Raw genomic sequence first — 22,637 nt, 5'->3', positions numbered from 1 at the left:
TACAAGAGAGGCACTCAGTTTTCCTTCTGTAGCAATATCTAGATATTCAGATAGCATCTGCACTTCTTAGAAAGTCTTTAATGAATATGCCTTTGCCAATTACAAGCTCAGATTGTAGGCTTTAAAATTAGAGAGCTGTCATGCCACGTATTATCCTAATCAAATTTGATTCCTTTGGTTGGTAAAGACACTCTCATGCCTACCTTCTATTTTTTAAAACAAATCTCTAGATACAGCCGGGGTTCTTTTAGGGAAGCACATTCTCATGTTATTTGAATGGCCTGGGAGAGAATAGCACTTTAAAAACAAGGACATCGAGAGCACGTTTGTCTTTCTCTACATACACACGTGCGCAAAATCTGGTACAATGGGGAACCACAGACATGCCTGTTGATGGAACTGTGGAATAAATCACCCATTGTCACTGTTCTGACTGCATTGCAAGAAAGTTACCTTTGTCCTTTGGATGTCAAACTTTAGAAAATGTAAGTCATTGCCTTTTTTAAAACATATGTTTAGCACGAAGCTGCTGAACTCCAGATGAGCCTGAAAATCAAGTATTTTGGCATTCGTAGTATCAGTTTCAAAGTGAATAATGATTTGATTGTTTTCAACTTGGTCCAAGATTATATCAACTGCTTCATAAAATACTGTAGCAATATGTGCTTCCCCTTTCAGAGAAGTCCCAGAAAATACTGCACATTTAGCAGTTGCCTTAAGTATTAACAGATTTTAGCGAGTAACATCCCATTAAGACCACATTTACATTTGCAACTACTTGATAGAGTTATAACTATGGTAAGAGTTTGGAGAAAGAGCCTGGAGCACAGACATTCTTCCAAAATTAACAGAATCCCCAAGAGGAAAAAGTGCTGTATGCAATTATGTCTCAAAGTAAACACTGATTTGTATAGCTTAAAAACAAGCAAAGTGACCTTATTTCCCGGTAAAATATTTTTTGAATGACATTTGGTGGGGTGATACTCTTTCATCTGCCAAAAGTATTCCAAATGACAGTCCTACTGGTTTATGGTGTGCTGCACCAGTCACTGAATTTGGGCCTTGAATTTTACTGTGTACAGAACAGCCTCGGGAAAAAATGAACTCAATTTTGGTGGCTCAGATTGCATGCATATATGGAAGTCAGGGGGTTTGGGACTGTGTTCCCATTGTTTGGCCAAATGCATACTATTTGAAAAGCATGAGCCAGAAATAGAAGCATACCTTTCCCACTGCTAGCTGGCCTAGACTTCTGGGGGGAGCACAAGCATGCTGGGACTGGACACAGTGGGACAACTTCCTGAACTAGCCTGGCTCGGGATTGCCATCGCTTTGGGATTTAGGCCTTAGCCTAATTTCAGGAGATGCCTAGTACGACTTGCAGATAACCCGTGTGTACCACCTGGGAAATCAACCAGAGCCAGATACTGCGAACATACCCCTGTAGGCACAGGTGCCTTAGCTACAAACGCCCAAAGCAGAACATCAGATGGATAGGATCTGTATTTCATTTCCATTCTGAGGGGTTCCTCTACATTCCTACTTTCTTCTCTCTCCTTTTCTTGTTTAAAAAGCCCAAACTCTAATTCTACTCCTTTCCTGTTCCTTTAATAAGCAAAACCTGTCTGCCTATACATTTCTTTACAGGAAACAGGATTTTGATTTTTCTGGGCTGTTCTTACTCCTTCAGCTGGTTTTTTAGCTTAATATCTAACAAAACTAAATCTGAGTTGTATTCATTTTTTCCCTTAAGTATGCCAAGTACCTCAGTTGAGAAGTCAAGTTCAAGAAGAAAGGCTTGACTCAAACCAGACATCTTGCTGGAATTTGTCTCGGAACACTCTAAAAATAAAAATCCTGAGCCACAGAGAACATGTCCCTGCCTGGGTTGTCCCCAGCTCAGCTCGTGCTTTTACCTCTGTAGCTGCATTTAGTGACATGAGCTCCCCTCTCGTGTTCCAGCCTTCTCCGTCGCTGCCTCTGCCTGTTAATTAACCATGTCAGCATGGGCGAGCGTTTCTCTTCCCCCACCCTGCAAAGCTATGTTGATACTGTTGGCATCATTTCCAAACAAGTATCACATAAATGGTAACTACAGTAGAATTCATGCCTAGGAAACATTGGCTTTAACCATACGTTTATCAAATTTGTGGCTTTTCTGACACTAAAGCAACAGCATGTTAAGCACGATTTATTCTTGATGTATTCTTTATGCTTGAGAATGTTTAGCCTTTCACTGAAATTTTATTTGGAAAATATCTTTACAGATTTACACTTATGTTCTTCCGATTATAACCCAAATGATTTATTAACCCTTTTATCACATAAGCAAATATTCAGTTCCATTTTGTTGTATAATACAGTAGGCATAATATTTTTATTATCTAAAATATTTAATTATTTCTGTGTGACTACTACACTTTTCATTCAAATTATTCAATGAGTAGGCAAATCTAGAACAACTTGTGCCTGCACTGTGTTTTAATGTTACTCCCTCCATTGTGTATGATAACACTGGTGTATTATAAGAAAACCTTAAAAATTGGGTTTGTATAGACAACTTTGAAAGTGCTTACTTATAAAATAAACTTTTTATTCAAAAGAATTAGCATGCTCAAGTGTAATACTTGTTTGAGGGGAAATGAGGGATTTTTAAAAGATTTTTTTATTCATCTCTGTACATGGGAATTCAATGTGACTCAAGATGGTTGGAATTGGGAGCTTGTATAGAGGGGAAATGAGTTTTTTTTTTTTTTTTTTTTTTTTTTTTGGGAAATGAGTTTTAAGCACAAAGTTTTAGAAGTAGCTGAGCTGACTCAGGTTGCGAGTGGTAGAAATCCAAGGAGAAATTTGCCTTTCTGGCCCACACCCTCAGAGTTCAGGAAGGCAAAACTCAAATGCCATCAGAACCCCTTCCTGCACCTCTTAGCTCCCTTTGGGTGGACAGAGTTATCAGACCAGCTCCCGTGATGGAGAACTGGGAACTCCCAGCACATGCCCGACAGCTTGGTGGTTGGAGGGTTCCTTCACCAAGACTGGCCTCGAAGAAAGGATCTGAGGAGCAGCCCACGTGGCAGCCCGCAGGAGGGTGCAGGGGGGGTTGCCGCGTCTCTCTGGTGCAGGGCAAGGGTCCCACGGCTGGAGGAGGGAGGCTCCGGGAGTCGCTCTGGGCAGGTGACCTTTGATGTAACCATCTGCTCATGAAGAAAGCAAGCCCCTGGGGAAGGCTGATGAATGAAATAGCCCAGAAACTCATGTTTAGTACCTTCCATTTTCTCCAACCAGAAATCCACCAGTTAGCCAAATGCACTAGACTTGAGGGCGAGCCATAAAGTTCCTAAAAGGCCCCAAATGATTTGCAGACTCGGCCTCTGTTTACCGAGTGGGTGTGTGTGTGTGTGTGTGTGCCAGTGCACACCCTCCCAACCTGGTCCTGCTTCCATAGCTGCTGGCTGCAAACTGCAGACCTCATCTTCGCCTTGGGCCTTTGGTGTCTTTCCAAATAAGAACGAAGCTTCGAAGGATGACGTTTTCTAGAAGCAGCTTTCTCTCTGGAAACTAAAGCCTCTGGCTTTGCACAGCCGAGCTTTGCCCCCGCATCGTACCACCGGTCTTGTCTCTATGGTAATCCCGCAGCTTCCGCACAAGGGTCACGGACAGCAGGACTCTGGGGACAGCAGGATGCTGGGGAGGGGTCGCACCCGCCACCACCCACGCAGGGCTAAGCACCTGCATCCTTCACATAAAAGGACGGCACTGAGCTTCAGGTTACCTTTTTACATGTTGCGAACATGCACGTGACTATTTCTAGGCCAGGACTCTAAGGAATAAGGAGTTAAGTATGTGGGCATTTTGCAAGGTCCTGATCTTTTTTTTTTTTCCTCTGTTTAAATTAATTTCCACTCCTACCTCCCACTAATCAGTTCTTGACTCTGAAGCTTCAGGTCGACTCACGATTGCTGCTCGCCTGTCACTCCCGGGGCTACAGTCGGGCACAGGTGTTTCCATTCCTCCGCTGTCACCTCCGACTCCATCCACAGCCATGGTTCTCCCTCGAAAGAAGAAACTGCCGCGGAGTGGCATCTAGTCCCTTACTGTGTGAAAGTCGGTGTCTTGGCCTAACACAGAAGCATTTTTTACTATTTCTCTTCTAGAAGTTTGGAGTGTGCACAAGCCTCACATCACGCTGAGAGGCGCTCTCACAGGCGGTGCCTCTGTGCAATCTGCGGAAAAGGGTGATGAAACTTTATGGACAAAAAATGGAAGGAAGCCTGGAGGATCAAGATACTCAGCAAACCTATGTGAGCACTTACAAATTTTTTTTTTTGTTTTTTACATCGTAGCAGTAGGATGCTTTAACTGTAACATAAACAGAGGCTTATGCCAAATGACTTTTATTAACTCGATTGACCCTAGAAATACAGGTGGTCCTCAGGGTTGGTTTGGCAGCTCAGCGTTGCCTTCAAGGACCCAGCTCTTTTCATCTTTCCATTCTTACCTTCCTCTGCATGTTAGCTTTCAGCTTCAGGCTTGGGGCTATGTAATCACAAGGAGGCTGCCACAGCTCCAGGTATCACATCCTTACACAGCAGCGCGCAAAGCGAAAGGAGAGAGAGGTGCACAAGTGCTCTTCTCCTAGGTCTGTCTCCTTTTAGTCAAGGAGAAAGGTCTAATCCACTCCCACAGAGAACCCTTGGTGTCTCGTAGGCCAGGATGAAGTCACATGTCAGCTTTAACAAGACAGGTGGCAAAAGAGAATGTTTAGCTTTTGCAGCCCTTGCCTTCTTGTGGGGCGGGGGGAGGAAGAAGGAAGCTGGAAGTGGTTGTTGGATCGTCAGTCAACAGCATTGGCAACTGTGTTTGTGAAAAGATCACAGGCTGTATACTAGAGAGAAGGCTCTCATGGCTTCAAGTCACCATCCTTTAGTGGCTAGAAGCACTTCAGGATGTCCTTTCCCTTTATTTCCAGAAACCTGTAGATAATTTTATTTTATTTTAAGCCACAGAATATTTTTACTGGTCCTCCAACCAAATCTTTAATTCCTTTTTTTAAATTTATTTTATTTTAAAAAATATTTTATTTATTTTATTCACGGGAGATACACAGAGAGAGGCAGAGACATAGGCTATCATGACCTGAGCCAAAGGCAGACGCTCAACCACTGAGCCACCCAGGCATCCCAATTCCTTTTTTTAAAAAAGATTTTATTTATCTATTCATGAGAGACACAAAGAGAGAGGCAGGGACACAGGCAGAGGGAGAAGCAGGCCCCATGCAGGGAGCCCAATGTGGGATTCGATCCCGGGTCTCCAGGATCACGCCCTAGACTGAAAGCGGTGCTAAACCGCTGAGCCCCTGGGAGGCTGCCCATCCTTTTTTTTTTTAATTTAAAAACTAATTCCCAGGATTTGTTCCAAATAACTTGTATATTTGAGGGAAAATAAATCTATTAATGAACAAGTTCACGTACACGCTTATTTCTCAAAACTCCACCCCAATCTGCAAGGTGATACATCTTCAGCTTTGCTGTATTATTTTAGCCAAAGCACAGCATAACCCAGATACCACTCCCCTCCCCTCCAACAGGTGCTGCACCTCTGTGTCCTGAGGTTTATTCTTGCCTCGGTTGCCTTGGGCTGCGTGGCATAAGCAAGTGGCCCCCGCTCTATCCTATCTGTTCTCTCCCTCTGTTCCTAGCTCCCTGATTCCTTCTTTTCTCGCTCTCTCCCATGAGAGTAACCAGAGCATCCATACTTGATCTAAAATTCCATAGTTGAAGGAACAGTGTAAAAAAGTCAGCCTATGGGGATCCCTGGGTGGCTCAGCAGTTTGGCGGCTGCCTTCGGCCCAAGGCCTGATCCTGGAGACCGGGGATCTGGTCCCGCATCAGGCTCCTTGCATGGAGCCTGCTTCTCCCTCTGCCTGTGTCTCTGCCTCTCTCTCTCTCTCTCTCTCTCTCTCTCTCTGTCTCTCATGAATGAATAGATAAAATCTTAAAAAAAAAAAAAAAGTCAGCCTACATCTGGTAGAAGAAATCAGAGTTGGGGAGGAAGGGCAGTGGCACAGTTGGTGACCACCAGGCTTGGGAAGTGGGTGGTTGACTCTACTGCACGTTCTGTTCATTGCGGGATGCTGCAGCTTCCTGGCATATCTAATTCCTTCATGTGACCCAGGACAGGTGTCCCTGCAGAAAGCCTGCTTGTGACGTGTGAATGCAATTAAATCAGAAGGTCAGTGCTCAGAGAGAACAAAAAAGCTGTTGAACTGCACGTGGTCAGCCAGTCCCAAGTCTTCTCCATTAATATTTATGTGAATGCCTTTGCCTGGTCATGAACACGGCGAGTGCTAGTAGAAAAAACAGTAGCAAGTCCTCAGGGTTAAGCAAACTCCAAGGCAGAAAGTTTAAGGTTGGGAAGAGTCTATTAGCTTGTTCAGGCCAATTAATAAAACCATAATTATTTTGTTTCAGCAGCGCAGTCTCTTGGTCTGGTTGCTAACCATCAGTTTTTATGGGCAGATAATTTCACAACCACTAATGCGATGAGTCAGGAGCTCTGGGTTCAGCTCCCAGCCCTGCCACTTGCTGTGCTCTTGGGAAAACCACTGACCCTTGCCAAGCCATGGTTCCCACATTTCTAGAATAACAGCAACAATAATAATGAGAATGGGATTAATTATGGAGCATTTGTTTAGTATATTTCGGACACAGTTCTAAAGTTTTTCCGTGTTCGTTTACTCTTCATCACATCCCTATGAAGTAAGCACTGAAATGATCTCTGATCTCTTTACGGAGGAGGAAATGAAGGAAGAAAGAGTCGAAGTAACACGCCCCCAAGCACCCAGCTGATACGCAGTGACTCCAGATTCAAACCCAGGCATTCTGACTCTGAGGAATACAGACCCTACCAACTGATAGCACTTGGTAAGGATCAAATAAAGCCAAAACACGAAAATGTTTTATAAACTATAAGATACTATGTGCAATAACAGGAATCACTTACTAGTAATTACTACTAACGATGCTTATACCACTCCCCAAATAAGTACATTTCCCTTACTCTACTCCCCTGCTCTCTCTCCAGAGTACCAAGACAGATGAATGTATTCAGATGCAGTATCCCAGCGAAAAACACTAATCTGAGCACCTGGGTGGCTCAGTCTGTTAGGCACCTGCCTTCAGCTCAGGTCATGATCCTGGGGTCCTGGGATTGAGCCCGGCCTCTTTGGGCTCCCTGCTTAATGGGGAATCTGCTCCTCCCTCTCCTTCTGCTCCTCCCACCCACCTCACACCCCTCTGCTCATGCCTCTTTCTCTCTCTCTCTCACTAAATAAATAAAATCTTTAAAAATAAATAAATAAATAATACTAATCCTTTGAAAAGCTGGAGTATATATAGATTGTAGCAGTTATTGGAGGAATATAGACAACCCCAAAAAAATAAGCATAAGCTCTCAAATATTGTACTATACCAGCCCTTCATAGAAATCCCAGGGTGACTGAATGTTCGTAATTTTGTTTGGGGGGGTCTTTCTATAAAAGAATTGATGTTGACCTGAAGGCCACTGTCTAAGCCTTAGATTCATCCAAAGTACAAGCCTTAAATAATTCCTTATTAGTTAGTAACCTTGTTTTTTTGGTGATATGATCATCAATTAGGACATCTCATTCCTTTTTTTAAAGATTTTTTTTTATTAAGATTTTATTTATTTGAGAGAGAGTGAGTGAGAGAAGGGAGGAGGAGAGGGAGAGGGAGAAACAGAGAAACAGACTGCCTGCTGAGCAGGGAGCCCGACTCGACTCGGGGGCTCCGGAATCATGACCTGAGCCGAAGGCAGATGCTTAACCAGCTGAGACATTCCAGGGCCCCTGGGATATTTTATTCCTGATCAACCGAGTCAACCATGTATCTGTAGCACTACGTGAGGAAAAAAAAAAAAAAAAAAGAATTCAGCCACTTTTCAAAAGTTTCCCAGGAAGCTGGACTACCTACCCAAATCCTGATGGGGCCCCTGGAAGCATTCACATCTTATCCAAATTCTGTTTTATTTGCATAAAACCGTTCTTGCCTGCTTTAGGCTTTCCATGGAAACCATGTCTCTCCTGCTTTTCCCAAGCAAAGCAGGACCTTAGGTCTCAGAGAGGTGGTAGGAAGAAGGGGCACACTTGCTTTTCACCCCCGCTTCTTGTGTGTTAAAAAAGTTACATATGTGTAAAATGTGTACACACAACTTCACCAGAATAAGCAAATCCATAGAGACAGAAAGGAGGTTGGTATATGCCAAGGGCTGCGGAGGTAGAGAGTGAGTGCAAAGGGTAGAAAATTCCTTTTTGGGGTGATGACAATGTTCTAACAATGGATTATGGTGATGGCTGCCCAACTCAGCAAATATACTGAGGACACACTTCAAATCAGTAAAGTGTATGTTGAACTCATTAAAACTGTTTTTTGGGGTTTTTTTTTGTTTGTTTTCTTGTTTTTTAAAAACATGTCTATCCTACACCTTCAGTTTCTGGGTAAAGAACCAAAAGCATAGAATTGTGCAATTGTCTGCGTGGGTCCCACAGCTGGTCACTGGGCACCCCCTCCCGGGCCAAGAGTGAGCCAACTCCTCCTCCAGTGCCCTCCCTGAGCCACCAGACTCCTGGCCAGTCTCCCGACACGATGCTCCAGCTACTGATAAATCCTGAATTACTTAGTTATTAAGGTTCACTAATAATGAAATGAAATAATCTAGTACATCCCTCTATTTAAAATGTTTTCTGAGGAGGGGCACCTGGGTGGCTCAGTCGGTTAAGTATCTGCCTTTGACTCAGGTCCTGATCTCAGGGTCCTGGGATTGAGCCCTGCTACCTGCTCAGCAAGGAGTCTGCTGCTCCCTCTCCCTCTGCTCCTCCCCCTGCTTGCGCTCATGCTCTCTCTCTCTCTCAAATAAATAAATAAAAATTTTTAAAAAATACATAAAATATTTTATGAGAAGCAGAGCACAGGAAGAAAAACTGAGCTCATGGGTTTATAAATTTGTCTCCCCAGCTGCACTGCAGGCCCCTCCAGGGCAGGGTGAGGACTTGCTGGGCTCTCAGCATCGAGCCTGGGCCCATGGCAGCCTCGGCGGGCAGAGGCTACCCATCCTGACCACAGGCCTCTCCTCTAGGCCATGAGCAAGGGGCCTGAAGGAGGCGCTATGACAGGCAGGAAGGCCCAGAGGTTAGCCATCCAGGGGGCCTGGACCACCAGGCTACACAGAAAGGTCGTCCAACAGGATGGCCACCATGCTCTCCCCATGCCCCCAACTCTGGACTAATCCTAGGGGGGCAAGCCAGATGTGCTTGGCTTCCCCACCTGTGAACCGTCTTCTTAGATTTGCAGCATCCTCTGAGATGATGAGGGTGCAGGTGCTGGGAGGGCTCCCCCCCGAAAGCCTGGAGCTCTCCGGGGGTCTGGCGTGTGCTGATCTGGCCACCACAGAATCCCTCTCCAGCTTTAGCTTCCTTGTCTATAAAATGAGGAGGGTAAACGGGATTTTATCTTCCTCTGCGGCCCACAGCTCTGATTCTCCAGCATTTTATTCATGGAGCTCAGGGCAAACAAGCCCCCCAGGGCCTGATCCCCATGGAGTGAGGAAAGCTAGGGAAGAGACCTCCCATTGAAGGATGCCCATTACAACCATTAAAAGTAACACGGGCAGGGGCCCCTAGGGGGGCTCCATCGGTTAAGCATCTGACTCTTGGTTTCAGCTCAAGTCATGATCTCAGGGTCCTGGGATCAAGCGCCGTCTCAGGCTCACGCTCAGCACGACATCTGCTTGAGATTCTCTCCATCTGCCCCTCCCACTCATGCCCTCTCTCTCTCCCTCTCAAATAAATCTTTTTTTTTTTTTTAAAGATTTTATTTATTTATTCATATCGATGCAGAGAGTGAGAGAGGCAGAGACACAGGCAGAGGGAGAAGCAGGCTCCATGCAGGGAGCCCGATGCGGGACTCGATCCAGGGTCTCTAGGATCACGCCCTGGGCTGCAGGCAGCGCTAAACCGCTGCGCCACCGGGGCTGCCCTCAAATAAATAAATCTTAAAAAAAAAAAAGTAACATGGGTTAGCAAGAAGCAGAACCTGTTTTATTTTTTAAATCTTGCTCATTCTCATCAGCTACCAACATGGCCTTGAATCCCCATCATTCTTTGTGAGAACGTACCTCCTCCAGGAAGCCTTCTGGATCAACCCCATTCTTCTCTGCCTTCTCCTCCCTATCAGCGTCATGTGTCATGGACAGGAGCTCAGCCTCCAGAGCCAGCCTGCTTCAGTTCGAATCCCTTGACCTTGGGGAAATAACTTACATTCTCAGGGCCTCGGTTTCCTTATCGGTGACATGGGAATAATAATAGGACTTATGTCATAGGCTCATTACAGGGATTGCATTAGTTTACACACGTCAGCATCTAGTACCCAGAAACAATTTTGTGTTAGTGCATCTTACCATCTGTATCTTCTCCTTGTTGACCTGGTGATTTATGCTCATTTCTAAGCATCGCTGGAAGGGGCTGTCCCCTAACTGATGTCCTCGCCCGGGTGTTAAATTAATGCCATGCACACAGCAGAGGCTTCAATAAATGCTTGCCATTCCCCAGAGCACTCTGTTTCAAATTAGGAGAACATTGATTGGAACTTTTATCAAGGCTGATCTGCCTGTAGTTCAAACTCTGGATGATTGTTGGAGAAAAGATTTGTCACCTTCTTGTTTGTCTTGTTTTCTCAAGCCTTGTTTCATGGTTTCCCTGCAAGTGTCCTCTCACTGCAGCCACCCTGGTACCTTGGGCTTGTCCTGGACAGGGCTTCAGATTACAGGTTAAAATTAGCCACCTCACTCTCGCGGGGGGGGGGGGGGGGACCAAAAGAGGCAGGGATGTGGTGGGAGTGGATGAAGCCGACCTCCAGTTGAGACCCCAGTTTTAGTGGGGGAGTTGAGGCAAGAGTCCTCCTCAAATGTTGGCATCCCCTGAGTGAGGACACAGAGCCTGGGGATCCCCAAGGTTAGAAAAATCCCAAATCCATGCCATGGCCTGTGTCTCCCATGCATGGTCTGCTCCTGCTACATTTTAGCTGTGTTGACAGCTGGAATCTTCCGGATTGTTCCTTTTGTGATTATAAACTGTCTTTGGAGTAGCATGATGTGGGTGGATGCAGTTTATAGAACTCCTTGGACCCATCAGCCTCCCCGAAGGAATACTTGCCTTACCCTCTCCCAGCATCTTCCTTGCAAAACAACAGAATATGACGATCTGTTTGGGGGGAAAGGAGAGGAGAAAGGATGTCATTCAATTTGAATATGAAGAGATATGAAGAAATAGCAGAGCATAGGCCAGACCTGAGTAGAATTCACCAAGAATGATCTTTTCCACAATATCCCTTCTTCTGTTAGGTGCCCACTGTCTCCATGTGTTCTCAGTGCCCTAATGCACCAAAAATATGCGCAGAAGCCTCTCCTCTCAGGGAGAAGACAAATCTCACCCTTCCAGGGCTTCATGATGAGGGTGGGCTGGGTTCAAACCCTAGCTTTTCTGCTTCCTAGGGGTCTAAGCTACTGCAAATCGGCTAACCTCTCCCACGTAAAAGATCATGACCCTCACTGTGCCAGGCAGTGCACTTTCAGCTACAAGTAACCGAAAAGCCAACTCGTGTGGGTTTAAGCAATAAAGGAACTGATGGACCCCTGCCCTGATTGAAAGTTCCAAGGTGCCACAGGCTGAGTGAACCCTGCTGCCAGGGACCAGGTTCTGTCTGCATCCCTGCCTTCCATCCTCGATGTCAGCCATACCTTAAGGCCAGCTCCTTTCACAGACTGGCTGTCGCCAGGACAGAGGGCACCACCCCGTGGACCACAGACTAATGACTGACCCCAAGGGAATGCCAGGTGGTGATTGACTCAGGTCTCAGTCCTTTTTTTTTTTTTTCAAGATTTTATTTATTCATTCATAAGAGACACAGAGAGAGAGGCAAAGACACAGGGAGAGGGAGAAGTAGGCTCCCTGCGGGGAGCCCGATGCAGGACTCGATCCCAGGACCCCCAGGATCACAACCTGCGCCAAAGGCAGCCGCTCAACCACTGAGCCACCCAGATGCCCTGAGAATTTGCCTTTCTCACAAGTTCTGAGATGACATTGAAGCCGCTGGATCCCACTTTGAAAACTGCTAGCGTAGTCTAATGAGGGGTACCCTGAGACCCCCAGGGACCGGATCAGGGAACGGTTCCTGAGACTACACTGCAAGGAAGGGGTGAAATGGGTGTTGGAGAGGTCACTGTGATTTTCAGAGTCTTGGAGAGTAAATGTTTCGGTCATCTCTCGCTGGATAACAAAACATTCCAAAACTTAGTGGTATAACACACCAATTTATTAGGAGTTCTAATGGTTCTATGGATTGAGTGGACTCATCTGGGCAATTTTCACTTTAGGGTCTCAGGTACAGTTGTAATCAGCTGCCAGTTGGGGGCCAAGTCATCTGAAGACCACGTTGAGTTGACATCAAACTGGCTTCTTCCTTCACGTGTCTGGTACCCGAGGTGGGATGGCAGGAAGAGCCAAGGGCTCACCAGCATCTTTTCTCTGCTCAGCGGCTCCACATGACTTGCTTGGGTTTTCTCACAACGTAGCAGGTCCAGGAACATTGGATTTCTCATATGGCAATTGTCCCCCAGAATGACCATTCCAAGAGACCAAGGCAGGAGCTGTAAGGCTTCTCCTGATCTAGGCTTGGAGGCCACACAGTCTCCCTTCCGCCCCATTCTACTGGTTACATGTGAGTCACAGAGCCAGGCCAGATTCCAGGGAGGGGCACCACACACGGGCATATATATGTAGAGGCCAGGTCACAGAGGGGTCATCCTGGGGACCGGCTACCACAGGGATTAAAGGAGATCATTCATGTAAAGTCCTGAGTATGAATGTGAGCCTCTACCATAAGTCAGTTCAGGAAATGAGCATTATGATGATCACTGTTCTGTTCAGGGCATTTTGCTTATTACGCTTTCTCTGCTGTTGAGGACCTCAAGGCTTTCTCAACTCAGAAAGGATTTTTCAGGCAGTAGCCAGCAGGTGAGGCAGTATTTCTGCGGAATGTGATCTTTCCAGTGTTCCCAAAACCAGACACCCAGGTCACTATTTCCTTAATGAGGAGGAAGGCCTGTGCTCCCGAGTTCTATCCACTGCACAAGGGCAATGCTCCTTTCCTATTGGCTTCCATATGGTTCCTATTTTAGAGTGTTGGCTTTTGATGAGAGATTTTACTCAGGTTCCTGTAGATTGGCTGACATTACTCAAAATTATGACAGCTCTTTTATTCTGTATCAGTACTGAGGTAAAAGCTCCAGTGTCTCCACTCACATGTCAGGTATGGAAAGTCTCTAGAATGGCAGCTTATCAAGTTACCCCGTATCGCTCTCGTCCAGCCACCTCTGTCCTGAAGCCAAATACACCTTCCCAATTTGAGCGATACCGTGCATGACCTAGTTTCAGAGAGGCCTAGACAGAAGGATTTTTCTCGTTTCTGCCAAACATGCACACATATGTTTTAGCGTTGTGCTTGCTGGTGTTTTTCCCTTTCCTCCTGAGTGGGAGCGAGTTGGGTTTTTAATCAACTGCATGATGGAGAGAAACTTAAGGGGTGTTCAGCTTCTGCGTCTTGGCAGCGGGGGAGGAGCTGACGCAATCCGATCTAGAAATCTACTGGTTCGGAGGGAAAAGCATGGACAGCCTGAGAAACTGGAGTGTCTGTCTGTCGGCCAATGTACCCGAGCAGCCCTGCCAAGCTCTGATGTGTTTAGACTTGAGCTTGAAGGGGAAGGTTGCACAAAGGCAAGTTCCTGGGATTTGTTCTGCTGTCTGAGTAGGCTGGGTGTTCTCACCGGGCTATTTCTGTACAAAAAGCTGTCTGGAACCATCTGAGAATCCACTCCCCACCGCGGTTTACTGGAATATACCTACTAGTCACTCTGTTGCATCACTTCCCCTCCATTTTATGCTGTAGAAGACGACTGGTGTGTGTGTCTATGTGTATGTCCGTGTGAGCGTGTGTTGTTGTGCATGTTCCAAAGTTATGTTACCATGGAGAGTTATTTGGAAAAGAGATCTTACAAACCACGTTAGCCGAACATATAAAAATGCATTTCAAAAATCAAAGCTCCTCTTCTATGCGTAGACGCTGTTGGGAAGAACCTACAAAGAGATGGTAACAGTAGTTGCCTCCCAGGGTCAGTGTGCTGAGGGAGGCTTACTCTTCACGGTGTGGTCTTTAATTTTTTTTTAAGATTTTTTATTTGTTTATTCATAGAGATGCAGAGAGAGAGAGAGGCAGAGACACAGGCAGAGGGAGAAGCAGGCTCCATGCAAAGAGCCTGACGTGGGACTCGATCCAGGGTCTCCAGGATCACGCCCTGGGCTGCAGGCGGCGCTAAACCGCTGCGCCACCGGGGCTGCCCTAATTTTTTTTTTTTTTTAACATGAGCATGTGAAATTTTTAAAAAATCAAAACTGGAGAGGCACCTGGTGGCTCAGTCAGTTAAGTGTCTGACTTGATTTGGGCTCAGATCATCGTCTCAGGGTCGTGAGATCGAGCCTGTGTGAGACTCCACGCTTGGGTGTGGAGTCTGCTTAACATTCTCCCTCTCCCTCTGCCCCACCCCACCCTCTTAAAAAAAAAATGAAAACAGAAGTTTAAATGCTAAAGCTTGTCTTGGAAAACATTCGCCCTTGACTTTTGCACTCAGCTCCCCAGGAGGAAACTGGGAATCTTTGAACCATCTTGGGTTGAATATGAAACAGGAATCTGACTGCCTTCTTGGACGCACACCATGTTCTCAAGGACACTCTTCACCTCCAGCCATTGCAATGGATACAGTACGTTGAGAGGATACCATGTCTGTCAGATTCTGTGGTGATCAATAATGACTTTAAACACATGCTGCCTGGAAGTAACACAGAGAAAGCACAAGAGGCAGACAGGGAAGCTCTGTACCTGGCCACATAGAAGAGTATCAAAAGCTTTCATGATGTGTCTACACATGTTTTGATTCCTTAAGAGATGATGGCTCAGACTTCAGAAATTGCGATAACCTTATTGCATATTTTTACCTGCTTTTTGCTCAGCTGATGACCTGCTTCCAAACCAAGAGTACGAATTATGAGTGAACACCCCAACATTTCCTCTTCCATCTTCACTGTACCAGGGGTCCATTAAAATAATGAGTGTCCACACAGCCCCTCCTCATTGACTTTGCATATGCAATGCAAGCTAGCTGGATTGTACCAGACAGAGTCTATTCATTGGAAATCATTAGCCAGCTCGAGAGGGAAGAAAATAGAATAAAAAAGAAAAACACTGCCCACCGCAAAAATAACTTGAGAGTTGTGCAATCTGCCAACATTGGTCACTTGCGTTGAACTTGCTTTCAGCACTCTGTTAAATATACCACACCCTACCGCCGAGGAGAGTACTCCCTTCCTTTTGAGTAGCAAAATAATGGGAACTAGAAAAGCTTCTGTGAATTTGGCAAGGTTTAGTATAAATGTTTCCATTAAATCTGGCAAAAGCAAGGATAGTGTTCAGTAAGCCTTAGTGCTACCTGTTCAGTAAAGGCTGCCTTTCAGAGGTAAAGCCAAGCTTTCCTGTGCATGAGATAAATGCCTGGACCTGGTGGACTTGGCTGACAGTGTAACTGAGTGGCACAGGGTACTGTTGTATTGTTCCAACATGTTTGGAATTATCATGACCCTTCACAGAATGCTAATGTTTTCCCAAAAAAAATACTACATATACATATATATATATTTTTTTGCACACAGAGCCACCTGGACTCAAAGTTGCCTCCTGAGGACATAGTGCTACCCTACTGAATGCAATGGGCCAGATGTTGCAGATGGTCTCAGTGCAGTCGGGAGAAGTTTGCTGACTGCCAGAGATGTGCCAGACATTTTCTTTCATGTCTTCGTGTGTTGCTGACAGCCGCTCTGCAAGGCTGATGTCATAAAGGGTGCTTTCCAAGGGGGGTAAGTGAAAGCACAGAGAAATGAGGGACTAGGGCAAGGGTGCCCCACTGTGAGGAACAGAGCGGGGATGTGCACCCCGGCCCTTCTGGCCTCAATGTGAACTTCCTTCCCTGCAGAGGTAACACCACCTTTCAGTGCCCTCTCTGATGCTGCAGATTTAGTTTGGACAAGGCTTTCAGGGAGGCTGCCCAGACCCCAGGTGGAATGTGGATGAGAATAGGGATTTGGATTGCGGGGTGGAGGTTCCTGTATTCCACAACACAGGGGCATCTGGAGAGTGAGATGTAGGCTTCCCGGTAATCGAACAGCAGATAGATAGGAACTGGACTCTAGTCATACCTCTAGAAAGACTCAAGAGGAGATAATAAAGCGGACCCTAAGTCATGGAGGAGACAGTGGGAGCCATGGGAAGACATTGACTCAGAGTCAAAGGGATCAAAGGAATCAAGATGGAAACCCACAAGGCAGAACTTTGTCACAGAGGATATAACAACGGCCAATGATTAGCATCAGGTCAGAGCAGGTCCAGCACCAGCCTGGACAGGAGCCAGGGGAAGAACAGTGAACAAAATAGATGAAGTCCCTATCCTTACGGACCTAGAGTCCAATGGGAGAAATCCACAAAGAAATATGTGTCACATGATGATAAAGACTGTAGAAAACCCTGCAGCCCAGTGAGGCTCCTCCACGAGAGCAGTTGCAGAGGAGTGCTGGGGTGACCACTCATTCAACTGTGTCTAAGGGATAATAGGAGGGGTGGAATTGGTGCTGGCGGTGCCGGCTCTTTTAATCAGGAAGGGCCACTCCCTACAGGATGTTTGGAAGAGATGTGAAGGAAGCAAGGCAGTGAGCTGTGGAATATATAGGAGAAGAGCTCTGCGGGGAGAAGGAAGAGCAATTGCAAAAACCCTGAGGCAAAGGGTACCTGGCAGGTGGTTCAAGAAGGAGCAAAGAGATCAGTTTCCCAGGTCGGGTTCCCCCAGGAAGCAGCGTCTTGGTGCCCCGGGGTGTTTATTAGGGAGTACTCTTGGTATCAACTTGTGGGAGGGAAGGGGGGGAGAGGAGGAAGACCATGTGGAAGGTGAGCGGTCTCCCGTGGGGAGTATTGAAGATGGATGACCCTCCAGGACTGTCCCATGCAGGGGAGGGGGCTGAGCCCTTGCACCCCATGTCATTCAGCAGTGGCTGCCATGGGAAAAGGCCCGGGGTGGGCTGTTGGGGGAGGCAACTCTCCTGCCCGGAGGCCATCCCTAGCGCCCAAGGGCTGTCCACCAGCCCAGTGACCTACTGCATGCCAGAGATGGGAGCAAAGTGAGAAAGCAGTGACAAAAGCTTAGAGAAACACCCAGGGGCCAGGTCCTTACAGACCTCGGTGACCTTCATGAAGACCGGGCTTTCAGTCCACATGAGGTGGGGCACCATTGAAGATCTTGAGAAAAGAATGACAAACTCTAATGTATGCTTTAACCTGGTCACTCTAGCAGCTCAGTGGAATAGACTGGAGATGAACAAGAGGGGAAGTGGAAGGCTTGTGTGAATCTGGAGTTCAGAGGAGAGGTCCCAACTGAAACATGAATTTGGAAGCTTTAGAAGCCACGTGACTGCAGATACCACTTAGGGAGTGAAGACAGGAGGAGAGAAGAAGTCTGAGGACTAAGCCCCAGAATAGTCCAATGGCTGGGCATTGGGGAGATGAGGACACAGTGAAGAGAGACGAGTGAGACTGCAGGAGAAGCATGGGGGAGTGGGGTCCAGAGGCCAAGGAAGGAAGGGGTTCCACAGAGAAGCACAGTCAGCTGGTGAATGGTCAAGTAAGAGGAGGAAGAGCAGTGCCCATTGGACCTGGCAAGTGACCTGGACAAGAGTGGTTTCGGAGGGGTGGTTAGGTGAAAGCCTGATGAGATTGTGTTCAAGGATAACGGGGGAAGGGGCACCTGGGCGGTTCAGTGGCTGAGCGTCTGCCTTTGGCTCAGATATTGATCCTGGGATTCTGGGATCCTGGGATCCCGGGATCCTGGGATCAAGTCCCACATTGGGCTCCCCACAGGGAGCCTACTTCTCCTTCTGCCTATGTCTCTGCCTCTTTCTGTGTGTCTCTCACGAATAAATAAATAAAATCTAAAAAAAAAAAAAAAAAAAAAGGATACTGGGAGAGGAAGTGGAGACGATGGGTACAGACAACTTTCTGAAGAGTTCTGTTGGAAAGAGGAGAGAGAAATGGGTCAGTGGCTGGAGTGTGTTTGGGATCAAGAGAAGGGAGGTGAGCTTTAGGTCTCCCAGGGACAGCTCCAGCTCCAGAGTCTGTGCTGGGCGGAGTCCCTGGGTGAGCGCACAGGGGACCAGCTGAAGGCTGGAGATTGCAGGGTTTCGGGAAGAGGAGGCCATGCAAGTCCTGGTGTGCTGAGCGGTGGGAAGGAGAACAGAGCATCAGATGTGCCTCCTTTCATACAACGACTATCCTCCTACGGATGCTGAGAAGTTGAATATGGATTGAATTTTTTTTTTTTTGAAAACTTGATCTTCTTTTAACTGCACTGGGGAAATTATTTAGAGGAAACCATCAGTGGTTTTTTTAATGTGAAAAATCCTCTCAGAATATAACCATGTTATGAGAATTTCCATGTATCAGTTTTTCCAAGAACTGGGTGCACCTATAATTGCACTTTGCATTCTTGGCTACACCTAGAATGAAACTAAATATCATTATATAATATTTTCTTCAAAAGATCTTAAACAAAAAAAAAAAAACTGAGGCCATCACAATATGACTATGAGATTATGGAATCACATGTAGTTTTTAAAAGCTAAAACATGGCGCAAGAAAGTTATTTTCCAGATGTCACCGAATGAGGCTGGCCAAGCCTGGCAAGGAAGCAAGAAAACAGGAATTTGGGACCAGGAGGCCAGTTGTCCGCAGGACCCAAGGGAGATAGATACCATCAGGAGCCACAAGGCTTTAGGGAGGGCTTTAAAAATTAAAGGGCCAGCCTCTAATGTGAACAGGACCCTGGATAGCAGCACGGGGCAGGGGGACAGGACACATTCCCACCAGAGAATGGCTGCAGAGCAAGTCGGGTAACAGCCCCAGCTCACGCTAAGGACAAGGTGCCCACCCTGTGCTTGGAGCTCCAAGGCTGTAGGGTGTCACCGTGGAAGTGACATCTCCAGGAAGAGCAGGCCACCTAGGGACCTTTGACATCTGGTCCCTCTGCTTGAACTCCTTGGCCCTCCCCTCCATCCCTAGCTGACTGTTACTCATCCTTGAGGTCCCATCTGAGACCTGATGAAATTTTCCTGACTCCCCTCCCCGCAACTTCCTTTTATTTCTTTGTAGAGCAGATGTGGTCTCCTGGCTTCTCCTTTCTTGCTTGATTTTTGTGCATCTGCCACCCACCATGGTTCTTCTCTCATTCATCCGAGCTCTGATTTCCTGGTTCCCCTTGGGGTCAGAGCAAGCCCCTGACAAGCAGTCTTCACACTCTGCATCTCCAGCTGCTCCTCTCTGGCTCCAGCTGCCCACGGGAGGTCAGTTTTATGGGACAGAGCATTTCAGCAGCACCCTACCAGTGCTGGCAAAGATACCCTCCTGCTTGTTAGTCATGTTCTAAGGAAACTCCAGTCTCCTGACCAAAGATTTTCCTGCAGATAAATATTCCAGATAATCACTGGAATCACTGTGTGTAGAGGTCACCCCTGAGACTTCCCACTGCTGCCTGGAGAACTTCCTGGATAGGATTTTAGGCACTGTGTTTTGACGAGGTTCTGATAAAGCACCAGCAGACAACGAACATGTGAGAGGACTCCATGAGGTCCCACATCACGGATGATTTCAAATATTCAACTGGAAAGGGGAAGAGAGAGAGAACATGAGGACACCAGAGGTTAGGGTGACACCTTCCAAAGCTCTTTGCACCATCAATGCTCTTTGCTTTCCCTCATTCTAATCAGGACAAGACACAGGTCACAGACCTTCATTAGAGTTCCCTATGCAGCAGCTAAGCCAGGGCACCCACCTTCCCGAGGTCCACTCCACTTCTATTATGTTTTCCTTCTCCCAAAGACAAACGTGGCTTAAACGCCTCAGACCCTACTCACCAGATACCCTCCATGGCTTTGGGTTATGGATTCTTGCGGCTGCTTTCTGGAATGCCAGGGAGCCATAGATTGCCTTTACCCACCAAGACCACAAGCCATTGCTTGTTACCACTTTAGGTGTAGTGCTCAAAAAAGCCAACTGCCTCCAAGCCATCCTTTGTTTACTCTTTGAGAGCAATGCCACCCACAGGTGTAAAACCTGGTGAGGATGCCCTTGCTTTACTGGGGAATTAAGAAGTCCCACCCTTGGGATGCCTGTGTGGTTCAGTCGTTTGAGCAATTTGACTCCTGGTTTTGGCTCAGGTCATGGTCTTGGGGTCATGATCTTGGGGTTGTGTGATCAAGCTTCATGTTGTGTTCTGTGCTCAGTGGAGAGTCTGCTTGAGATTCTCTCTCTCCCTCTGCATCACCCCCCATGCACACGTGCACACAGACTCTCTTTCTCAATAAATAAATAAATAAATCTTTAAAAAAAAGAAGTCCCACCTTTGCCTCTGTGGAGGAAAATTAGACAAATTTAAACTTCTAATATTCATATATGTTTGACAAAGGACTTGTATACAGATATATTTAAAAAACTCTTATAAATAATAAGACAAGCATCCAATTTTTTTAATGGACAAAAGATTTAAACAAACACTTCACAAAATGAGATATACAATTGACCAACGAGCATGTGAATAATGGTCCACATTTTTATTTATCAGACAAATGCAAACCAAAGCCACTGCACACCACTACACATCCACTGGAATGGCTAAAATTGTAAAAACTGACACCACCACCAAGTGTCCGCAAGGACGTAGAGCAACAGAACTCTCATGCAATGCAGTGAAAAACAAAATGGTACAACCACACTGGAAAACAGTTTGGCAATTTCTCCCAAACTTACACTAACCATATGACCCAGCAATTCTACTCTTGGTTTTTACCCAACAGAATTGAAAATATGTGTCCACGCAAAGACTGGTACGTGAGTGTTTTAGAAGCTTTCTTCATAATAGCAAAATAAAAGAAAATTGAAAATACCCAAAATCTCTGTCAGCAAGTGAACAGATAAACAAACTTTGGTAGATTCATATACTAGAACACTTCTTGGCAATAAAAAGGAACAAACTACTGCTACATGGGTGAATTTCAGAAACATTACACTCAGTGAAAGAAGCCAAATGCCCAAGAGTATATACTGTTTGATCCCATTCTTATGAAATCCTAGAAAAGCAGAAAAAAACCTGTAATGACAGAAACATTCTAAACCTCATACATACACACACACACAGACACAAAAGACAAAGTAAAACCACAATGAGGTGTGGTTCTTTAATCTGCAGGACTGCAAAAGTACATGCTTTGAGCAAAGCACAAGAGGCAGTTTGGGGACCAACAGCAAAGAGCCAGGAGGGAACATTTTGTGGTGACAGAAATATTCTATATTTTGATTAGGGGGTGACTACCCAAGAGTATACATTTGTCAACATCCAACACAATGTACATTTAACATGGGGATTTTACTGTCTACAAACTGTACCTCAACTTGGGAAATAGGGACTTATTGTACAATGGGTGCAACGTTTCAGTTGGGGATAATGAAAAAGTTCAGGTTATGTGTAAATTTTAAATTTTTCGTGTAAACTTTTATGCAACAATGAGAGCGTACATAATGGTATAGAATGGTACACTTGAAAATGGTTGCAATGGTCATTTTTGCATTGTGTATATTTTAGCACAATAAAAAAATTCTAAAAAAATAAAAAAAATTCTACCTCTGGGGCACCTGGGTGGCTCAATGGGTTAAGCATCTGACTCTTGGTTTCAGCCAGATCATGATTTCAGGGTCATGAGATTGAGCCCCGCATTGGGCTCCACACTCAGTGAGGAGTCTGCTTGTCTCTCTTCCTCTGCTCTTCCCTACCCACCCCCCCCACCCGCATCATTCTCCCTCCCCGCCAATGAATAAATACATAAACAAAAAATTCTATCTCACTGATGCTAATTTTCCAAAAATGGAAGAAGGTATTCCAAATAGAAGGTTGGGAAACAATAAACTACAATGTCTGGAAATGAATCTATAAAATTTGGAAAAATTTACGGAGGATCTACTGATGCTAGCTGGATGTTAGACGCTGCTGGGGCTCTCAAAGGAGGAAGGCATGGCAGCCATCAGACAGAAAAGGAGCGGAGATTAGAAGCCGGAGTTGTGGCTCTTGCACCGTTCACCATGTGTCCTGGTTGTGTCTCTTTTCCTCTTTGAGGATCGCATTGAAACGTGTCAGGGCAGGACTGGCTCACACCCAAGGACGGTCCCACCAGGGGGCTGACACTCTTGTTATGTGCATCAGGGATTTGCTTCCCTAAAGAGTGAGAGATTGGAGAAGGACCATCTACAGTTTACGTCAGACAGACCTAAGGTGTGCTTTAAAGAAGTGAACAGTATTTGTGTCCATAATAATTATAATTATATAATATTATATAATAATTATTGTTTGTCTTAAAGAAGTCATGCCAC

The 22,637-nt window shown here is 46.0% G+C and overlaps 1 protein-coding gene and 1 long non-coding RNA gene across 9 annotated transcripts in view; one reads left to right on the top strand and one right to left on the bottom strand.

Moving 5' to 3' along the window:
- Nucleotides 1-21,823, top strand: part of MCUR1 (mitochondrial calcium uniporter regulator 1) — a 46,142-nt gene extending 24,319 nt beyond the window's left edge. The window contains exons 9-11 of one of the 8 annotated variants that reach the window (XR_007408406.1): nucleotides 4,155-4,301; nucleotides 6,760-6,923; nucleotides 15,833-21,823. Coding sequence is in view for 5 of the 8 variants with exons in the window: in XM_049105974.1 (XP_048961931.1) it covers nucleotides 4,155-4,301; nucleotides 6,760-6,848 (236 nt within the window). In the remaining 3 variants the exon portion in view is untranslated. Of the gene's footprint in view, nucleotides 1-4,154; nucleotides 4,302-6,759; nucleotides 8,459-14,757; nucleotides 15,338-15,832 lie in introns of those variants that run through there. The other 7 variants (XR_007408407.1, XR_007408405.1, XM_049105978.1 and 4 more) reach the window with 7 other exon arrangements.
- On the bottom strand, nucleotides 969-10,372 carry LOC125754386 (uncharacterized). The gene is made up of 2 exons (XR_007408410.1): nucleotides 10,192-10,372; nucleotides 969-4,223 (listed from the first exon to the last, which is right to left on the bottom strand). It is a non-coding gene; the product is annotated as an uncharacterized LOC125754386 (long non-coding RNA).
- Nucleotides 21,824-22,637: the final 814 nt, after the last annotated feature.

The sequence above is a fragment of the Canis lupus genome, chromosome 35, assembly GCF_003254725.2.
Source record: "Canis lupus dingo isolate Sandy chromosome 35, ASM325472v2, whole genome shotgun sequence".
Lineage (NCBI taxonomy): Eukaryota > Metazoa > Chordata > Mammalia > Carnivora > Canidae > Canis > Canis lupus.
Note: the sequence above shows the minus strand (reverse complement) of the source record. Positions and strands in the feature narration are given on the sequence as shown.